General features: G+C 50.8%; 2 protein-coding genes across 2 annotated transcripts; both read right to left on the reverse strand.

Annotated features, from left to right (window-relative positions):
• Positions 1–3,484: 3,484 nt before the first annotated feature.
• LOC138732595 (olfactory receptor 14A16-like) lies at positions 3,485–4,426 on the reverse strand. The gene has a single exon (XM_069879235.1). The coding sequence runs from the start codon at positions 4,424–4,426 to the stop codon at positions 3,485–3,487; it is 942 nt and encodes a 313-aa protein (XP_069735336.1).
• Positions 4,427–13,370: 8,944 nt separating this feature from the next.
• On the reverse strand, positions 13,371–14,384 carry LOC138732596 (olfactory receptor 14A16-like). The gene has a single exon (XM_069879237.1). It carries the CDS (start codon positions 14,316–14,318, stop codon positions 13,371–13,373), a length of 948 nt encoding a protein of 315 aa, XP_069735338.1. The 5' UTR covers positions 14,319–14,384.
• Between the last annotated feature and the right edge of the window lie 3,874 nt (positions 14,385–18,258).

Below are 18,258 nucleotides of genomic sequence, written 5' to 3' on the forward strand. Positions count from 1 at the left end.
TAGAGGGAACAGAGTTTGTTCCCAACTGCCTGGTAACTGGAGTAGCTAGCTCCAGAGTGCCTGTATCTCCTTGAGCACCCCGAGGTGTGTTCTCCCCCACTTTCTGGTTGGTGAGGTACTGGTGGTCCTCACCAGCACACCCTCTCCCAATCACCAATTTCCCTCGTCCAGGCTCGTTCCTGTCTAGCCTGGGCTCAACCCCCTCCCCCTTCACATCTAGTTTAAAGCTCGATTTATGAGCTTAGTTAGGTTTTTAGCAAGGGCATTAGCCCCCCTAGGAGGCCCACATGTCCCACCCTTAGCGTGAAAGCCTGGGGGTGCGTGAGCCACCCCATGATCAAAGAAGCCAAAGCCCCTCTCCTCGCACCAGGCTCGGAGCCAGGTATTAATCGAATTCTTCTTCCTGGCTTCCCGCTCCTCCCTATTTAGCCTTGGGATGGAGCAGAATACTACTTGTGCCCCAGAGCCCTCCATCATTCTCCCAATGGTCCTGAAGTCTTTCTTGATGGCTTTGGCCTTTTTGTTTGTTAGGTCGTCATTACAAGTTTGGACTATCAGAGGATAGTAGTCTGTCTTGTGGACCAGGGAAGGAAGTTTTCTAGCTCCCTCCTTCCCTGATGCCCCCGGTAAGCAGCAGACCTCTCTGTGGAGCGGGTCCGGTCTGCAAATGGGTCCCTCTGTTCCTTTTAGGAGGGAGTCCGCTAGAACAATCACCCTCCTCTTCTTCTTGATGGAGGATGTTTTTATCTTTTTCTGAGGATGGTGCAGCCTAGGGAAGGATTCTAGGCTGTGGGAACCATCATCCTCATCCTCAGGGTTAGATTCCACCTGCAGCAGCTGGTACTTGTTCACCAGGGGGATCTGGGGCTTTGCTGTCTGGGTGAGGGGAGCAGGTTTCCTTCCTCCGGCAGGAACTTGCTGCCCTTCCCCATCTCTTGTTCCCCCAACCGTGCAGTTTGCAGGTGGATGATGTTCGGACACAACAGCCCCAGCAGCCCCTGAGTTAGTGAGAGGGCCCTGCTCCACTGGTCTATCTCTCTCTCGCACTCCCTGACGGACATAGAAGGGCCTGAACATAGAAATCTGGGTCATAGAAGTGGCCTTGTGGGCTGCACAGGGAGGAAAGCAGCACCGGCAGCCAGGCCAGGCTGGACATGCTCCCTTGGGGAAAGGGATGTCCTTGGAGAAGTGCAAGGAGCATTTCTGTGGCTGCAGAATCCACAAGAAAGATAATCCTCTTCCCGCAGGTCCTCGTGTGGGGCAGGCTGCTCTGCTGCTGAGCTCAGACTCTCGCCCTGGCCTGGGCAGAGGGGCTGGAACGGTGAGGACACGGTCTGTGGTGGCATCTGCTGGATTGAAACCAGGAGTCCTGGATTTCCGTTGCTCTTCGTGTCCAGCCTCTCTTCTTGCCCAGAGCAGGGCTGTGTGCAGAGCCCAGCGTGGGACACGGCTGGGACCTCATCCCAGTCTTGAGCTTCCTCAAGGAGGGCAGTGAAGGGGAAGGCGCTGATCTCCTTTCCCTGGTGACCAGGGTAGGTCACAAGGAAAAGGAATGAAGCTGCATCAGGGGAAGTTCCAACTGGACATCTGGAAAAGGTTCCTCATGGAGAGGATGCTCGGTCACTGGAACACCCCAGGGAAGTGGTGATGGCACCAAGCCTGTCAGAATTCAAGGAGCATCTTGACAATCATCTTAGTGATATGGTTCCATTTTACACAGTCGTGTGAGGATCAGGGAGCTGGACTCAGTGATCCTCATGAGCCCCTTCCAACCCAAGATATTCTAGAAGCCTGTGATCTTCAAGCTCAAAAAACAGTCTGCCCATCCACTACCCTTCCCTTGACATTCCTTCTTCCTGACAAGTTCCTCCTTGTGACTCTTTCCTCTCCCAGACATCATCCTAGCTCTCCATATCGTTCTGTATTTGGGTCCTACCGGTACACTCCCTACCTGCATTTGCTCCTCTCTGCACTTGGTGCTTGATCGCAGGCTGCTTAACACCTATTTCTGCACATGGCACATCATCCCCAGACACCACTAAACCCTCATCCAGTCATAAATTTTTATAATAAAAGCAGATTTTGTGCCCATATAGAAATTTCCAGAAACTGTAATAACTTCATGCAATCCCTGTGGGCAGAAGAAATGGCAAAGGGCTCGAGGTGCCCCCTGACTGTAAGGGATTTGTGTCTGTGACGCTGCAGGGGCAACAGAAGGAGCACAAGGCATTTGCCCCAGAGATGCTGTCAGCAGATCCTGGCAGGTGCCGAGGTGTGAAGGACCCGTGGTGCCCCCGTACCGTAAGGGATTTTCCTGGTGATGCTGCCAGCCTGTTCCTGGCCTGAGGAGGCTCCGTTGTGTTTTCCATCCGTCCCCAAGCCCTCTCCCTGCACAGGTCCTGTGGGGGCTTGGGCAGAGCTCCTTTCCCAGCCGTGTTCCTGCCGCTGCCCCGTCACCTCCAGAGACAGAACTGACCTCATCGTCCCCGTCACAGTCAGATGTTTCCTGCTGGATTCTGAGTTTCTGAGACACAACTGACATCCTAACCCCCTACTCATCCATCACCTCCTCATGTCCTAGGACCTGAACAGGTAAAAGTACGCTTGCCCCACATCATGAGGAATGAACATGGGGACCTTGGTTCGTGGAGGGACATCCAAGTGCTATATTGAGGCGAATTCCCATGTCTTGTTACTTGCAATGAGAAGAGACTTCGAGGCAATATCTGTCCCAGAGATCTTCGTGGAAACTGAAGAAACTGCTCTGTCTACACATTCAGGTTCATCTCAGCTCACAGACATGATGTGTGCGCTCACATCTGATCCGTACAATGCCAAATTGGCCTTTGGTCTACTCAATCAGTGTCCTCTCATGGAAGAACAAAGAAACTCTCCAAGCTGGGGTGAGAGGCCAGTGCTGGGAATGGTGGTTGGCAGGGGTTTCACCAGGATTATTGCCTCTGGGACAAATGCTTGAGTCAGTTCCTGAGAGAAAGTTTAGAAGAAGCCCCAAGCCTTGAGGCTCTGCCCTGAGGAGGTCCCCTTGCTCTATGGAAAGGCTGTTCTGGAGGCAGCTCTGTCCCACAAGCAGCATGGCTGTGACCAAGCTCAGAGCCCTCAGGCCTTACAGCAAGGCAAGGGGGGAGAAGGAGAGTGTGGAAATGGAGAGAGAACAGCTCTGGGGGATCAAGTGCTGGTGCCTGGCAGTGCTGCCCTGCTGGGACTTTCTTCTTTTCCAGCCATGAGCAAAGGAATTGTTCCTGAAGCTCCAGAAAGCCTTGGAGGAAGGGTCAGAGGAAGAGACAAGGTGCTGCAGTGGCTTTATTTTGATTACAATAGTGTGGGTTGTCATTACCTAACCCACAACGAACTCAAAAAGAGTTGAAAACATGATCATAAGTTAAAAAAAAAAAAAGTAGAAATATAAAAATATAGAAGGCAGTAACACCAGCCATGAGTAACACCAGAACTGCTATGCAGAAGGTCAGGAATTTATTGCATCAGAGCTCTGTCCAGTTATAAGTTCCCGCAGCGCATCCTTGAGGTCCTTGTTCCTCAAGCCGTAGATGAGGGGATTCAGTGCTGGAGTTACCACTGCATAGAGAAATGACACAACTAAATTCATGGATGGGGAGGAGAAGGAGGGAGGCTTAAGGTAGGTAAACATGTCAGTGCTGAGAAACAGGGAGACCACAGCCAGGTGAGGGAGGCACGTGGAGAAGGCTTTGTGCCGTCCCTGCTCCGAGGGAATCCTCAGCACGGCCCTGAAGATCTGCACATAGGACACCACAATGAAAACAAAACAGCCAAAAGCTACTAAGAAACTAACCACAAGAAGCCCAACCTCCCTGAGGTTGGCATGTGAGCAGGAGAGCTTGAGGATCTGGGGGATTTCACAGAAGAACTGGTCCACAGCATTGCCCTGGCACAGGGGCAGGGAAAATGTACTGGCCGTGTGCAGCAGAGCAGAGAGAAACCCAGCGCCCCAGGCAGCTGCTGCCATGTGGACACAAGCTCTGGTGCCCAGGAGGGTCCCGTAGTGCAGGGGGTTGCAGATGGCAACGTAGCGGTCGTAGGACATGACTGTGAGAAGAAAATATTCTGTACCAAGGAAGAAAATAAATAGAAACATTTGGGCAACGCATCCTGAGTAGGAGATGGTCTTGGTGTCCCAGAGGGAATTGGCCATGGATTTGGGGACAGTGGTGGAGATGGATCCCATGTCGAGGAGGGCGAGGTTGAGGAGGAAGAAGTACATGGGGGTGTGGAGGTGGTGGTCCCAGGCGATGGTGATGATGATGAGGCCGTTTCCCAGGAGGGCAGCCAGGTAGATGCCCAGGAAGAGCCAGAAGTGCAAGAGCTGCAGCTCCCGTGAGTCTGCGAATGCCAGGAGGAGGAACTGGGTGATGGAGCTGCTGTTGGACATCTGCTGCCTCCAGACACAGGACACTGTCATATGAGAGAAGGACAGTGACAAGTTAGGATAACCTCTGAGCCAAATCAAAGCCATTTCTCCTTCCCCTCCCTCCTGCTCACACCTTGTCCCCTTTTTTCAGCCCTTCCTTCAGCTCTGAGCCTGGAGCCCTGCTCGGTGCCGGCTGAATGTGCCGGGAGGAGCAGAGCCTCTGCCCGCTGGCTGCGAGGAGTCAGCCCTGCTCTGCAGCAGGGGACATGGGGACGGTGGGGACAGGGGACACTGCTGGGGCTCAGCGTTGTCCAGGGGAACTGCTCCTGGTGCAGAAGGGCCTGTCAGCATCTGCGCTGCCGGGGATGAGGAGCTGAGAAGGTAGCAGGCTTAGAGGTTTCGAATGCCTAAAGGTGTGACGGGACAGGTTTGCATCTGTGAGGGCAGCATAGTGCTTGCGAGGAAAACTCAAGAAAAGCCAAATGTCCTAACGAGGATATCTTAGTGCAGACGAGATAATTAATTCCTCAGGAATGCACTGCCCAAAGCCGCACAGAAGATCAGTGCCTGACTCTGCAACTCCCATCCCCAGAGACACTGGCAGAGAGAACAAGAGAACAACAGCAACATCCCTGGTTTAAGTTTCCTCTCCATCTCTGATCCTATCCCTTCTGTCTGGAGGTTTTCCTCAATGGAGCTGATTCCCTGTCCCATGCCTTCTCCCTGTCAGTGCTCACAGATCCCATCTGACCCTCTCTGCATCCCCCTGGCCCTACACAAACATCTGCCCGGGTTAAGCTGGACGTAGGGTCTTGTTGATAAGCAGAAAAGGATGGAACAGACTGAGCATGATGGGTCCAGCAGAGGTGATGCTGCTGCTGTCCATGGGCAGAGGACCAGCTGGAGACATATTCGGAGGCTCCTATCGGACCTGCTGACCACTCAAGGATACTGCTCAGGAGTCTCAGTGATTTGTTTAAGCATGAAAGGCTCTGGTTCCATTTCTCCCACCAAATTCCCCAGGTGCAGGGAACTGAAAACACAGAGTCTGGGAAGTTCCTTATCTTTAATGCAAGAGCCCTCCTGACAGATCCCACAGGCTGTGGCTGTGCCGGCTTTAGGAGATCCCTCCAGCCATCGCACCTGCATTGTCCTGCACTCAGAGACTCACCTGGAGAAGGGCTGTGAAGAGTTTTCTCCAAATGAAGCCTCCTCTCTACTCCCACCCCACCTGCCTTTCCCCTCTCTCTGCTCCCTCCTGTCCCCTCGCTGCCTGCAGGCAGTGCCCTCAGCCCTGCTGGGCTTTGCAGAGGAGCTGCTCCCGGCCAGACCTGGCTCTTTTCTCAACTTCTGTCTCATGATGAGCTCCCTCCCTGCCAGGAGCCCAGCCCAGCTCAGCAGCAGAGGAGCAGCCCAAGGCAGCGCTTTCTCTGCTCCCTCTGGGCTCCCTCGAGGTGTCCCTGGGGCTCCAGGGGAACATTCTGAGAAACAGGCTGAAGCCATCCCTGATGCTTCCTTCATCATCTGGGCAGGCACACTTCTGTCCTGCAGTGTCATTGCTCCTGTTAGAAAAATAATAGGGAATGAGAATCAATTTCTTGTCGCACCATTAGACAGGACCTCAGAAAGGTGACAGCGAACGAAATCATTTCTCCAAAGTAGGAGGATCTGTCCCACGGAGTGAATTCAGGCATTTCATCCGAGGTCTTTAGGCTTGGGGCTGGGAAGACACTCAGCTCCCTTTCTCCCAGACACATCTTCTGCAAAGCTTATGCGCACACAGGGTCTTGAAACCCTTGGTCGTGGTTTCCTCATGGCAGGGATGAGTTTGCCTGGTGCCACAGCTTCAGGGCTTCAGCCCTAATGGGCAGCAATGGCCTCAGCCAGGGGCACAGGCAGGAGGAGCTGGAGCCATTCCCATGGGAGACAGAGCTGGGACATGGTCACAGAGCTCAGGAGAGATGGTAGTCAAGGACAGCATCTTCCAAGCACTGCAAGGCTCCAGATAAACTGAGTCTCAGCTTGAAAGTCCATTTAAGGACCCATGATGAGATTTTGCTGCTTCAGGAACAGTTAAAGAAGAAAAATATCCTGCGTAGGCACCGCTGGATTTAGAAGGGTCAGGTGTAGACAGATCTGAGGTTCACTGTGTCCTCTGTCCCTGCCTTCCCCATCAAGGTCTCACAGGGCTTTGTGACTCATGGTAGGACTCTGGAGGAGTTTGACCAGTAGTGGGTAGAGGTCAAGTCAGGGATCTCTTGGGCAAAAGGAATTCTTCGCAGTCTATGAGACAGGAGGGGCAGCATCGCAGGGAGCTGAGTGAACAGGAAGATGTCACAGTGTCTCCATCATCTTCCAGAGGTCATGGAGAGTGTGGGAACTCCCTGACCGCTGGTACCACTGCCACATCAGAAATGGCCAGTGGATGAGTAGGGGAGCAAAAGGCTTTGCCCCAGAATTTGTCTAGTAGGATCCCATTTCTGGGTGTCTGAAAGAGAAGGGGATTTTATTTCCCTTGGTAAATTATGTCTCACCATCCTTCTATGACCCAACTCTTCTATGATCTGATTCTCCCATGACCAGACACTTACATAAGCCACCTCTTCTAGGACACAGGTTTTCTGTCACCTGAGCCCTCTTTGATTCTAGTGAGTCTTCTATGACCCAAGACTTATATGACCCTTCTAAAACTTCTTTATGACCTGAATTTTTTTATGTCCAGACTCCTCTATGACCCTTAAATGACCCAAACTTTCTATGAAGCTTTTATGACCAGACTCTTCTATAAACAGCACTTCTCTGTCCCTTTTATGACCTGATCTTTCTATAGCCCAAATCTTCTTTGATCCTTCTATGACCCAACACTTCTCTAAACCTTCTACAGTTGAATTCTTATATGACCCAACCCTCTATGACGCCAATCCTCTAAGATATGAGTCTTTTATGACCCAACACTTCTAAAAAATGTCTTCTATGACCCAAGCCTTCTGTGACCCAAGCCTTCTGTGACCCAACTCTCCTCTGACTCTTCCGTAACTTTCTATGGCCTGACTTCTCTGTGATTCTTCTATGACCTGACTCTTCTATAACCCGACTCCTCTATGACCCGACTAATCTATGACCCGGCCCTTCTATGGCTTAAGCCTTTTGTGAACCGGCACTTCTATGACCCCTCTATGACCCGACTCAAGTTTCTATGAGTCGACTCTTCCATGACCCAAATATTCTATAACCCAAATCTTCTATGACTCAAATATTCTATGAGCTGACTCTTCTATGGACCATCTGTGACTGGGCTCTTCTATATCTCCTCTACGAGCCGACTTGTCTATGACTAAACTCTTCCACGACCATCTCTTACATGACCAGGTCCTTCTATGTCTTAAGCCTTCTATGAACAAACCGTTCTATGACCCAGGTACTCTCTGACTCTTCAGTGCTGTGACTTTCTCCGATCCAGGTCTTCTGTGACTCTTCTATGACATGAATCATTTATGCTCCAACACTTCTATGACCAATATATGACCAGATGCTTCTGTGACCCGACTCTTCTAGGACCCAACTATTAACAAACCCTTCTATGACCTGACCCCTCTATGACTCTCTATGACCTGACTCATATGAGACGCTTCCTTTATGAACTGACAATTCTATGACTCTTGGATAACTCTTCTATAATGTGATACTTCTGCAGTCTTTCTATATCCTGATGCTTCTACAACGCACACTTTCTGTGCCTCAATGTTTCCATGAAACTTCTATGAGCGAACTCTTCTATGACCTTTCCATGACTAAACACTGCCAATACCCAACTAAACTCTCACACTCGTATGACTTGACTCTTCCATGACCTGAGTATTCTATGATCCACAATGATTTGAACGTTCTATGAACCATCTGTCCTTCTGTATTGCACCTCTATGACTCGACTCCTCTCTGACATGATCTTTCTCACAAACACATTTTCTGCCACTCTTCTACGATCCAGCCCATTAATAACCCTACCCTTCTATCCCCCAACTCTTCAGGTGCACGTGGAGCTGTGTGAGAGCCTTGGCATCTCAAGGAACCCTACAGGCCTGTATTTGGAATCACATGGAATAACTGCTTCCACTTCAATTCAGCAATGTGAGAAGGCTCATGGCACCAACATCATTGCAGTCAAAGCCACATCTCCCTGCCCAGGGCCTGGGGGTCAGGGCTTGGACTTTCTGCTTCACCAAGCGAACCCAGGCTTTTCTCAGCATCACAGCTGCCTGCACGGCGCCTTTGTCCTCCTGCAATCATGGCCTCCAATTCTCGGCTCTAATGAGTCCCTGGGGAGCCTTTGTCACTAACGATGCTCACTGAGACCAACTAAGACTTCAAGAAATTTTGAGCTTTGCTTTTGACTTCTTGAGAGCTTTGTTCCAACTCCTCTCAGCAGCTGAGGTTCAAGGACTCATCAGCAATTCCATCCTGGATCTCATTAACCTACAGAAAGCCTTAATGAGCTCTTTCTCTTCCTGTTGTTTTCTTCAAGTCTTCAAGCCTCGCATGGCTCCTTGTAGTCATTTCCCAGTGTGGTTACAGAGGAAGATTTCAAAGTGCACCTAAGAAAAACGTTTTATCTGAAACTTTCTAGAAGTTTCAAAATCATACAATGGTTTGGGTTGGTAAGGACCTTAAAGCCCATCCAGTTTCAACCCCCCTTCCCTGGGCAGGGACACCTCCCACTGGACCAGGCTGCTCAAAGCCCCATCCAGCCCGACCTTGAACCCCTCCAGGCAGGGGGCACACACAGCTTCCCTGGGATACCTGAGCCACGTCCTCACCACCTTCTTTGTGAACAATTCCTCCCTAATGTCTAATCTAAATCTTCCCTGGCCATAACGCCACCCCGTCATCCTATTATTCCATGCCCTTGGAAAAAGTCCCTTGCCAGCTTTCTTGGTGACCCCTTCAGGTACGGGAAGGCCTCTATAACGTCCCCCCGATGCCTTCTCTTCTGCAGGCTGAGGAAGTTCCAGGAGAAGATCAATATTTCTTTGTGAAATCCCTTTTGAAAGGGCATGGGATTGGTGGAGGTCTCTTGTTAGTGAGGAAGAGCAAGTGTTCTGGTGCCCACGTCCACCTCCTCAGGGCAAACTTCAGCTGGCCAGCTCTCTGTCCGTGCTTCTCCATGGAGATGTTTTTTCCATTTGAGGGCCAAGGTAAAAATAGATTAATAGACGAAAGAAAAAAAGATAAAAGGAATATAAAGAGAGACCAAACCCAATGCAATTTACATCACTTCCCACCTCCTGCTTGGGGCAGCCTGCTAAGTGGGTCTCTATTTTATGCTCATAGAAAAACCTAGGGAACAAGAGAGCTCAGTTTAGACGTCAACAGGGCACCGAGGCCACGATTGAAAGAAAGGACTTTGGCACTTGACGGCTCCATGAACGCAGCTATCACCTGGCCAAAGCTCCTGTGACACCTGGGAACATCCAGCTTCTCGTCCAGAGGAGCAGGATCCTTCTGGGATGGACAGGAGGGGAAAAGCCTTGGCCGAGACTCCAGGGCAGCGGGGGATTCTGCACCCCTGGGGGTTCAAACTCAGCAGATTTGATGCCTCGGGAAAGCTCTTCAGCCTTCAGCACTATTCAGCACAATTTTTAAGGCACAAAGTCTGGTTTTCTATGTCCACAGCTTCCATGTTGGAGACAAAAGCCTCTAACAGGGTTCAAAAGCTCAGTTTTAGCTCCCAAATCCTCCTTTTCAGGCAACAAAGCCTCACTGTGAGGGCTCAAATCCTCTTTTTGAGCCTCTCAAGTCCCATTTTTAGGCTGAAAGCCATCCTGTTCACTACCATGGCATCTTTTTAGGGCAAAGAACCTGATGTCGGGGCTCAAAGATGCAATTTCAGTTTCAAAGCAACATTTGTAGGGCCCAAAGGCTCTTTTTGAAGCTCCAAACTCTCACATAAAGGATCCAACCTCCCCCTTTACAGCCTCAAGCCTCCATTGGAGCACCCAAAGTCCTGCAGTTTTGACCAGAGCTTCATTTCTTGAGGCAACAGAGGAACCAAGAGGTTTGTCTCCTTCGCAGGGACAAAAGACTTAACTTGTAGCACTGCACCCATCTCTTTAGTGCCCCAAGTCTCATATTTAGGGTGGAAATCCTTGATTTTAGGGTTCCAACTTGTCTTTTAACACTTATAGCTTTTCTTAGGAGGCCCATAGTTACATTTTGAGTCTCAACCCTCGTTTTTTAAGTCTAAAGACACATTTCATTGTCCCAGAGCATAATTTTTAAGGACCAAAGTTGATTCTGGATGTCTGAAACCTCAGTGTTATGGGCCAAAGCTTTATTTTTAGCTCCTTTCTAGCTTCCAAAGCTTCCTTTTCCGGGAACAACGCTTCATTTTTGGAGTTGTTTGCAATTGTAAAGGCCCAGATCCTCATTTTTAGCCTCTCAGGTATATTTCAAGCTGCAAAGCTGTTGTCTTTGGTACCACAGCATCATTTCAGGGCATGAAACCCGAGGTCCGGGCTCAAAGCCTCAGTTTCACTTCGAAAGCACCACTGGTAGGACCCAAACCCTCCTTTTGAAGCTCCAGACTGTCATGGAAAGTATCCAACCCCCTCCTTGATGGCTCGAAGCCTCTACTGGAGTGCCTAAAGCCCTGCATTCAGGACCAGAGCTTCATTTCTTGGAACCAAGAGATTCTCCGCCCCTGAGGGATGAAAAGACGCGTTTGTAGCACCACGCCCATCCTTTTAGTGCAGAAGTCTCATGTTTTGGGCTGAAATCTTCAATTCCAGGGTTCTAACCTGTTTTCTAGGACCCATAGACATTTTGGGACCCACAGTTACATTTTGAAGGTCTAAACTCTCGTTTTCTGTGTCTAAAACCCAAGGTTAGGAGCCTCTATTTTAAAGCCCAAAGGTTAATATTGGAGTTCCAACACCTTAGTTTTAGAGGCCAAGCCCTTATTTATAGGTTCTAAAACTCATTTCTATCTTTTAAAGCCTCTTTCAGGGATGTCATCCTCTGTGATGCTGCCCGGTGTCCTAGGAGACCTCTCTGCTGTCCAGGACAAGCACCCTCTGGACTCACTCTCCAGCAGGATCTGGAGGAGGCAGGTGGTCTCTCCATCGGTCTGCTCCTTGCTCTGTGTGTGAGATTGGGAGATCTTACGCATCCTAGGATTGGGAGATCCCAGGATTCCTGCTTATTTTCCACGTGGGAGATGTTCCCAGCCCAGGTGGTCCCGTTTTTGTTTAACTGTGCCAGCCTTGCCCCCTTCTCCTTCGCTCAGATCGGATTTGTTTCCCGAGTGCTTTGTCACTCACTCCAGGCTGTGTACGGAGCCATCCTGGCCTGGATGCTGAAGTTCTGTTCCAATTTAGCTGCCTGCTTGTTTGTCCCCTCCACCCATGACCACAGGACCTGTTCCTGCAGCTCCAGAGAGGCCTTGGGGGAAAGAACTCAGGAAAACAGAAGCCAATGAAGGGTCCTTTATTTTGCTTAAATACACAGGATCTCAGCTCCTTATTCAAACAAACACCCAGTCAGCAAAAAAAGCAGAAAGTGAATAAGAAAGGGGGTAAAGATTTTAGAATTAAGAAACAAACAACAATTAAATAAAGACTGTCTTTGCCTGGGAGGAGTTACATGAGAACTGCTAGGCAGAAGCTGAGGAGCACTTTATTGCTTCTTAGGAACATTGAGTCATGAATTTCCAGACTACATCACTGATCTCTTTGTTCCTCAAGCTGTAGATGAGGGGGTTCACTGCTGGAGGCACCACTGTGTATGGAACTGCCACCACCAGATCCAGCGATGGGGAGGAGATGGAGCGAGGTTTCACGTGGGCAAACCCTGCAGTGCTGACAAACAGGGAGACGACAGCCAGGTGAGGGAGGCTCTTCTCCCAAGGGACGGGGGACAGGACAAGAGGGAATGGCCTCAAGCTCCGCCAGCGGAGGTTTAGGCTGGACATTAGGAAAACATTTTTCCCAGAAAGGGTCATTGGGCACTGGCAGAGGCTGCCCAGGGAGGGGGTTGAGTCCCCTTCCCTGGAGGGGTTTAAGGGACGGGTGGACGAGGTGCTGAGGGACACGGTTTAGTGTTTAATAGGAATGGTTGGACTCAATGATCCGGTGGGTCTCTTCCAACCTGGTTATTCTATGATTTTATGAGCCAGCGGTGGCCCAGGTGGCCCAGAAGGCCAATGGCATCTTGGCTTGGATCAGACATGGCGTGACCAGCAGGTCCAGGGAGGTTCTTCTCCTTCTGGACTCAGCACTGGTGAGACCGCACCTCGAATCCTGGGGTCAGTTCTGGGCCCCTCACCACAAGAAGGATGTTGAGGCTCTGGAGCGAGTCCAGAGAAGAGCAACAAAGCTGGTGAGGGGGCTGGAGAACAGGCCTGATGAGGAACGGCTGAGAGAGCTGGGGGTGTTTAGCCTGGAGAAGAGGAGGCTGAGGGGAGACCTCATTGCTCTCTATAACTCCCTGAAAGGAGGTTGTAGAGAGGAGGGAGCTGGGCTCTTCTCCCAAGTGACAGGGGACAGGACAAGAGGGAATGGCCTCGGGCTCCTCCAGGGGAGGTTCAGGATGGACATCAGGCAAAAATGTTTCCCAGAAAGGGTCATTGGGCAGTGGCAGAGGCTGCCCAGGGAGGGGGTTGAGTCACATTTCCTGGAGGGGTTTAAGGGACGGGTGGACGAGATGCTGAGGGGTCTGATTTAGTGACTGATGGGAATGGTTGGACTTGATGATGCAGTGGGTCCTTTCCAACCTGGTGATTCTATGATTCTATGAAATACAGAGAGCATGGGTTGCTGTTTACTCAGTTACTTGGTTACAAATGGAAAGAAGAGAGTGAATTAAAAAGGTGATGAGAATGTAAACTTAAAAAAACCCAACACCACCATCAATAAAATAAGGCAGTGTGCACCTTTAGTGAGTCACATGATAACTGCAGTGAAGCAGAAGTTCAGCAGTTCATTGCTTCAGTGTAAAATCCAGTTATCAGCTTCCACGTTGCATCCTTGAGCTGCTGGTTCCTCCAGCTGTAGATGAGGGGGTTCACTGCTGGAGGAACCACGGAGTAGACAAATGACACCACCAGGTCGAAGGATGGGGAGATCGAAGAGGGCTTCAGGTCAGTGAAAGTGCCCGTGCTGATAAACAGGGAGACCACAGCCAGGTGAGGGAGGCACGTGGAGAAGGTTTTGTGCTGTCCCTGCTCTGAGGGCATCCTCAGCACAGCCCTGAAGATCTGCACATAGGACACCACAATGAAAACAAAACAGCCAAAGACTATTAAGATACTGACCACAAGAAGCCAAGCTTCCCTGAGGTAGGAGTGTGAGCAGGAGAGCTTGAGGATCTGCGGGATTTCACAGAAGAACTGGTCCACAGCATTGCCCTGGCACAGGGGCAGGGAAAATGTACTGGCCGTGTGCAGCAGAGAAGAGAGAAACCCAGCACCCCAGGCAGCTGCTGCCATGTGGACACAAGCTCTGGTGCCCAGGAGGGTCCCGTAGTGCAGGGGTTTGCAGATGGCAACGTAGCGGTCATAGGACATGACTGTGAGAAGAGAAACCTCTGCTGAAATGAAGAAGTCAAACAGAAAGAATTGGGCAACACATCCTTCATATGAGATTTCTCTGGTATCCCAGAGGGAATTGGCCATGGATTTGGGGACAGTGGTGGAGATGGATCCCATGTCGAGGAGGGCGAGGTTGAGGAGGAAGAAGTACCTGGGGGTGTGGAGGTGGTGGTCCCAGGCGATGGTGATGATGATGAGGCCGTTTCCCAGGAGGGCAGCCAGGTAGATGCCCAGGAAGAGCCAGAAGTGCAAGAGCTGCAGCTCCCGTGAGTCTGCGAATGGCAGGAGGAGGAACTGGGTGATGGAGCTGCTGTTGGACATCTGCTGCATCTAGGCATTGGGCACTGTTGAGGGAGGAAAGGACAGTGACAAGTTAAGGGAGCCTTCTCTAAGCCAAATGAAAGTAATTTCTCATTACCCCCTTCCCCCTACCCCCGCCTCCATCAGCGCCTCTGCTGCACTCAGAGAGATAAGAGGGAGTCCTGCGAGGTGAGAGCATTGTCTGGCTCAGTGCAGAGGGAGGGGAACTGCTCTGTCCTTGCTCTTGTTCCCAGCTGCCCTGGGCTTGCACGTTTCTGAGATCGAGGGGAATCACACTCCCGTGTTACCCTCAAACCACTCAATGTCCACCTCACACCACTCAATGTCTCACCCTTTCCTAAGGTCTCAGCACCCACTTTCATCCTAGGACACACACAGCTCATTCACACGCCCAACAGCATTTTGTGTCTCATACCATCTCTGTGCTTCTCTGAAGGGCATCTCTGTAACACAGGATGTAAACTCTCCCTCCCAGAACCTTTCTGGCTTTAGTTTCTCCTCATTCCCTGATCCTATCCCTGCTGCCTGGAGGTTTTCCTCCAGTGATGTGTTTCCCTGTCGCACGTTTTTTCCCTGCTCACAAACCCCATCCCAGCCCCTTGGCACTCCCCTACACAAACCTGCCTGTTTGCAGGGCATTGCCTGGGCACGTGGTCCTGTTTGGAGGCTCCAGAGGGAAGAACAACTTGGTGGGGCCAGCAGAGGTGATGCTGGTCCATAGGCAGAGGAGGGGCTCAAGGTGGTTTGGGAGACTCCTATCCCAAATCCCTTCCTTGTCCTTTCCACTGAACAGTCCATTCAGTTTTTCTAAGGTGATTTGGAATGGTCCTGATCGACGCAGCAACCTCTGGACAGCAAAATACGCTCTCCTGCAGGAGGTGCCTCTTGCACCCACAGCTTCTCCCTGCAGCAAAATTGTCCTGCACCCAGACTTACCATGTCAAGGACTGTGAAGATTTCTCCTCCAGTCAGCCCTCAGTCATCCTCCTGACCACCTTTAAGCTCCCTCTGCCTTGCTGGTCTCTCCATGAGAAACCCTGGGAGTTCCCTTCTCCCTGCTGTCTTTGCAGAGGAGCTGCTCCTCGCCAGAGCTCGCTCTTTGTAGCTCTGTCCACTTGCCCTGAGCTCCCTCAGTCCCAGGAGCCCAGCCCAGCTCAGCAGCAGAGGAGCAGCCCAGGGCATTTTAATGACCCCTCTGGTGGGTTGGATGCTGAGTCCATGAATCTCACACCCTGAGAGGAAGTAGAACAAACCTTTCAAGAAGTAAAACTCACATTCAAGCTCCAAGGTTTCTTGTAGTGTTAATGGGTCCCACTGAGGGCACTGCTGAGAAAGCATCTCCAGGGCCCAGTTAGAGCAGAAAACTGGAGGCAGTGATGAAAAGCAAGGTAAAGGTGTCTCTAACGCTGAGTCAGCCTGGATGTGTTTCATTAATCCAAAGGACCAAGCCCTGACCCCATTAACCAAGTGGATAAGCCCTGACCCCCAGACCCTGGGAAGGGAGATCCTGTCCCTCTCTCATTCCTTAGGACTCTTCCTGAGCAGTGGGATGTGAGAACGGGCAATGCCAAGGGTAGGACTTTGGAAAAACACTTGCATGGCTCCTGGGTGGGGGTTAGGAGGCTGTGAGAACCTGGTGCTGTAAGAGTGAGGTGTTTCCTCCTCCACAGTGCAGTGAGTGCAAGTAGTGATTTGGCATCCGTCCAGCAAGCATCAATTAGCAAGCATCCATCATTGAACAGCATCCTTTTGAAGAACAAGAAAGATGATCAAAATCTGTGCTTGGAGTAGAAAGCTCTTCAGTTCCATATCAAAAGGAGCTGAATTTGTGGTGACAAAAGTCTGATAAAGACCTGACAGCGAAGAGCTTTGTCAGTACCGTTTTGGGCTGATACATTTTTGCAAGGAAAGGAATTCAACTTGGTGGAGAAGAAATTAAATATTGACGAAACCAATGTGCTCTTTATGGAGATGGGGGAGAGGGTGAGGGCCTCCTCAGAAACTCAGATACAAACTTAAATCCTCTCTGGAACCCTCACTTGAACCGAAACCCAAACTCTGACTAACCCACAACTGGCCCTGACCCTACCCCATCTTCCCACCTCAACACCTGTGTGATCACACGAGTCATTTCATAGCATTCCAAGGTTACCACGGCAAAAGAACCAGAAAAAACCAAATGTGGTTCTAGAGGCAGCACAACCGGGACTGATGAGCATCCTTCTATAACCTTGTCATACCAGTTGAAGACTTGGGAGCATAAGGGACTGCCCACTGCTTCCTTGTGTTCTGGAGGAACGTCTCTGTGCAGCCCAAGTCAGACTTTTGGGTCAAATGAATCACTTTCCATTTCTTATCGACACTATTGATTGTGACTGAGATACCCAGGCTGCAGACGGGCAGTTCCTCATGCAGTAGCTCCTCTGTTTCTCCCCACACGGACAGTCCTACGTGTCTCACCGAAGGAATCATCCCACAGTGCCTGGATTTGCCCACGGTTGCTTCAACTCATGCTGTTGCTTCTCTGTAGTTTTTCTGCTTTGGGGATGCTGGTGGGAAAAGGCCTCACTGTCCTGATCCTGACTTTGTTGGACGCTCTAAAAGGACTGACTGTAGGTTGCTGGGTTCAGAGTAGGAAATCAAGGACCGCCTGAGCCTCACCCAAGGGCAGGAAGGGTTGTTTGCGTTAGTGGCTATTGCTGAAGGTTTCCTTGGTCAGAATCCAGTGTTTTAGGCACAGGGTCCACACCAGTACAAATGCAGATCCCCAGAGTGGATGGATGCGACTCAGTGCTTTTGCCTCTCCATGCATCTCCATCCTAAGCTTTCTCTCCATGCTCTTTTCTGAGGTGCTCTGGAGCACAAACAGCACGAGCAGTTGGTGTTTGACCTCTCAGATCCACCTCCCTCTTTGCGCTGTCATTGGGCACAGACAAGGGTTGGGACCCATGGAGGGGGAGGTGCAGGGAAGCCTTTTCTGCTCCTGTAAATTAAACACTGATGGAATTTGCTTATTTTCTGCTCCTCTCCTTGCTCCCCACCCCCAAACAAGTTTTGAATTTTCCTTTGAGCCACCAGCTGTGGTTTCTCAATTTCTCTTCTTGCTACAGTCACCGTTATTATGGAAGTTGCTCAGATACTGCCAACCACGCTTGATTAGAAGCCTCCGTCGGCACAAACTGGTGACTCCTAACTCAATCCAGGCCCCTTTGGAGGAAGGGTCCAGCTTGGAAGTGCTGCACCAGGGAGATCCCACTGTATTACAGAGATGCTGCGAGACAGGCCAGCTCTGATCAGCGTCAGACACGCTTCTGTAAGGGCTCCACCTGCACAAAGTAGGTGCTCACCTGACACCCAGTGACACAAGTGCAAATAGTTCTGTACCAACCATAATAACCACGAACTGGTGGATGACGTGACTGAGAGCAACTGTGCAGAGAGGGGCTTGGGGTGCAGATTGATGAGAAGCTTGACATGAGCCAGCACTGTGTGCTCGTAGCCCAGAAGGCCAACGGTGTCCTGGGCTGCATCCAAAGCATCGTGGCCAGCAGGGTGAGGGAGGGGATTCTGCCCCTCTATTCTGTTCTTGTGAGACCCAGCCTGGAGTCCTGTATGCAGCTCTGGAATCCCCAGCATAAAAAGGACATGGAACTGTTGGGACAGGTCCAAGGAGGCCATGAGGATGATCAGAGGGCTGGATCACCTCTGCTATGAGGACAGCCTGAGAGAGTTGGGGTTGTTCAGCCTCTGGAAGACTTCAAGGAGAACTTACAGGGGCCTTTGGGTACCTGCAGGGTGCTCCAGGAAAGCTGGGGAGGGAATTTTTACAAGGGCATGGAGTGACAGGATGAGGGGAATGACTTTAATTTGGGGGAGGAGGGGAGGTTTAGATTAGACATTAGAAATTCTTCCTGATGAATATAGTGAGATATTGGCCCAGGTTGCTGAG

The sequence above is a fragment of the Phaenicophaeus curvirostris genome, chromosome 34, assembly GCF_032191515.1.
Source record: "Phaenicophaeus curvirostris isolate KB17595 chromosome 34, BPBGC_Pcur_1.0, whole genome shotgun sequence".
NCBI classification, from domain to species: Eukaryota; Metazoa; Chordata; class Aves; order Cuculiformes; family Cuculidae; genus Phaenicophaeus; species Phaenicophaeus curvirostris.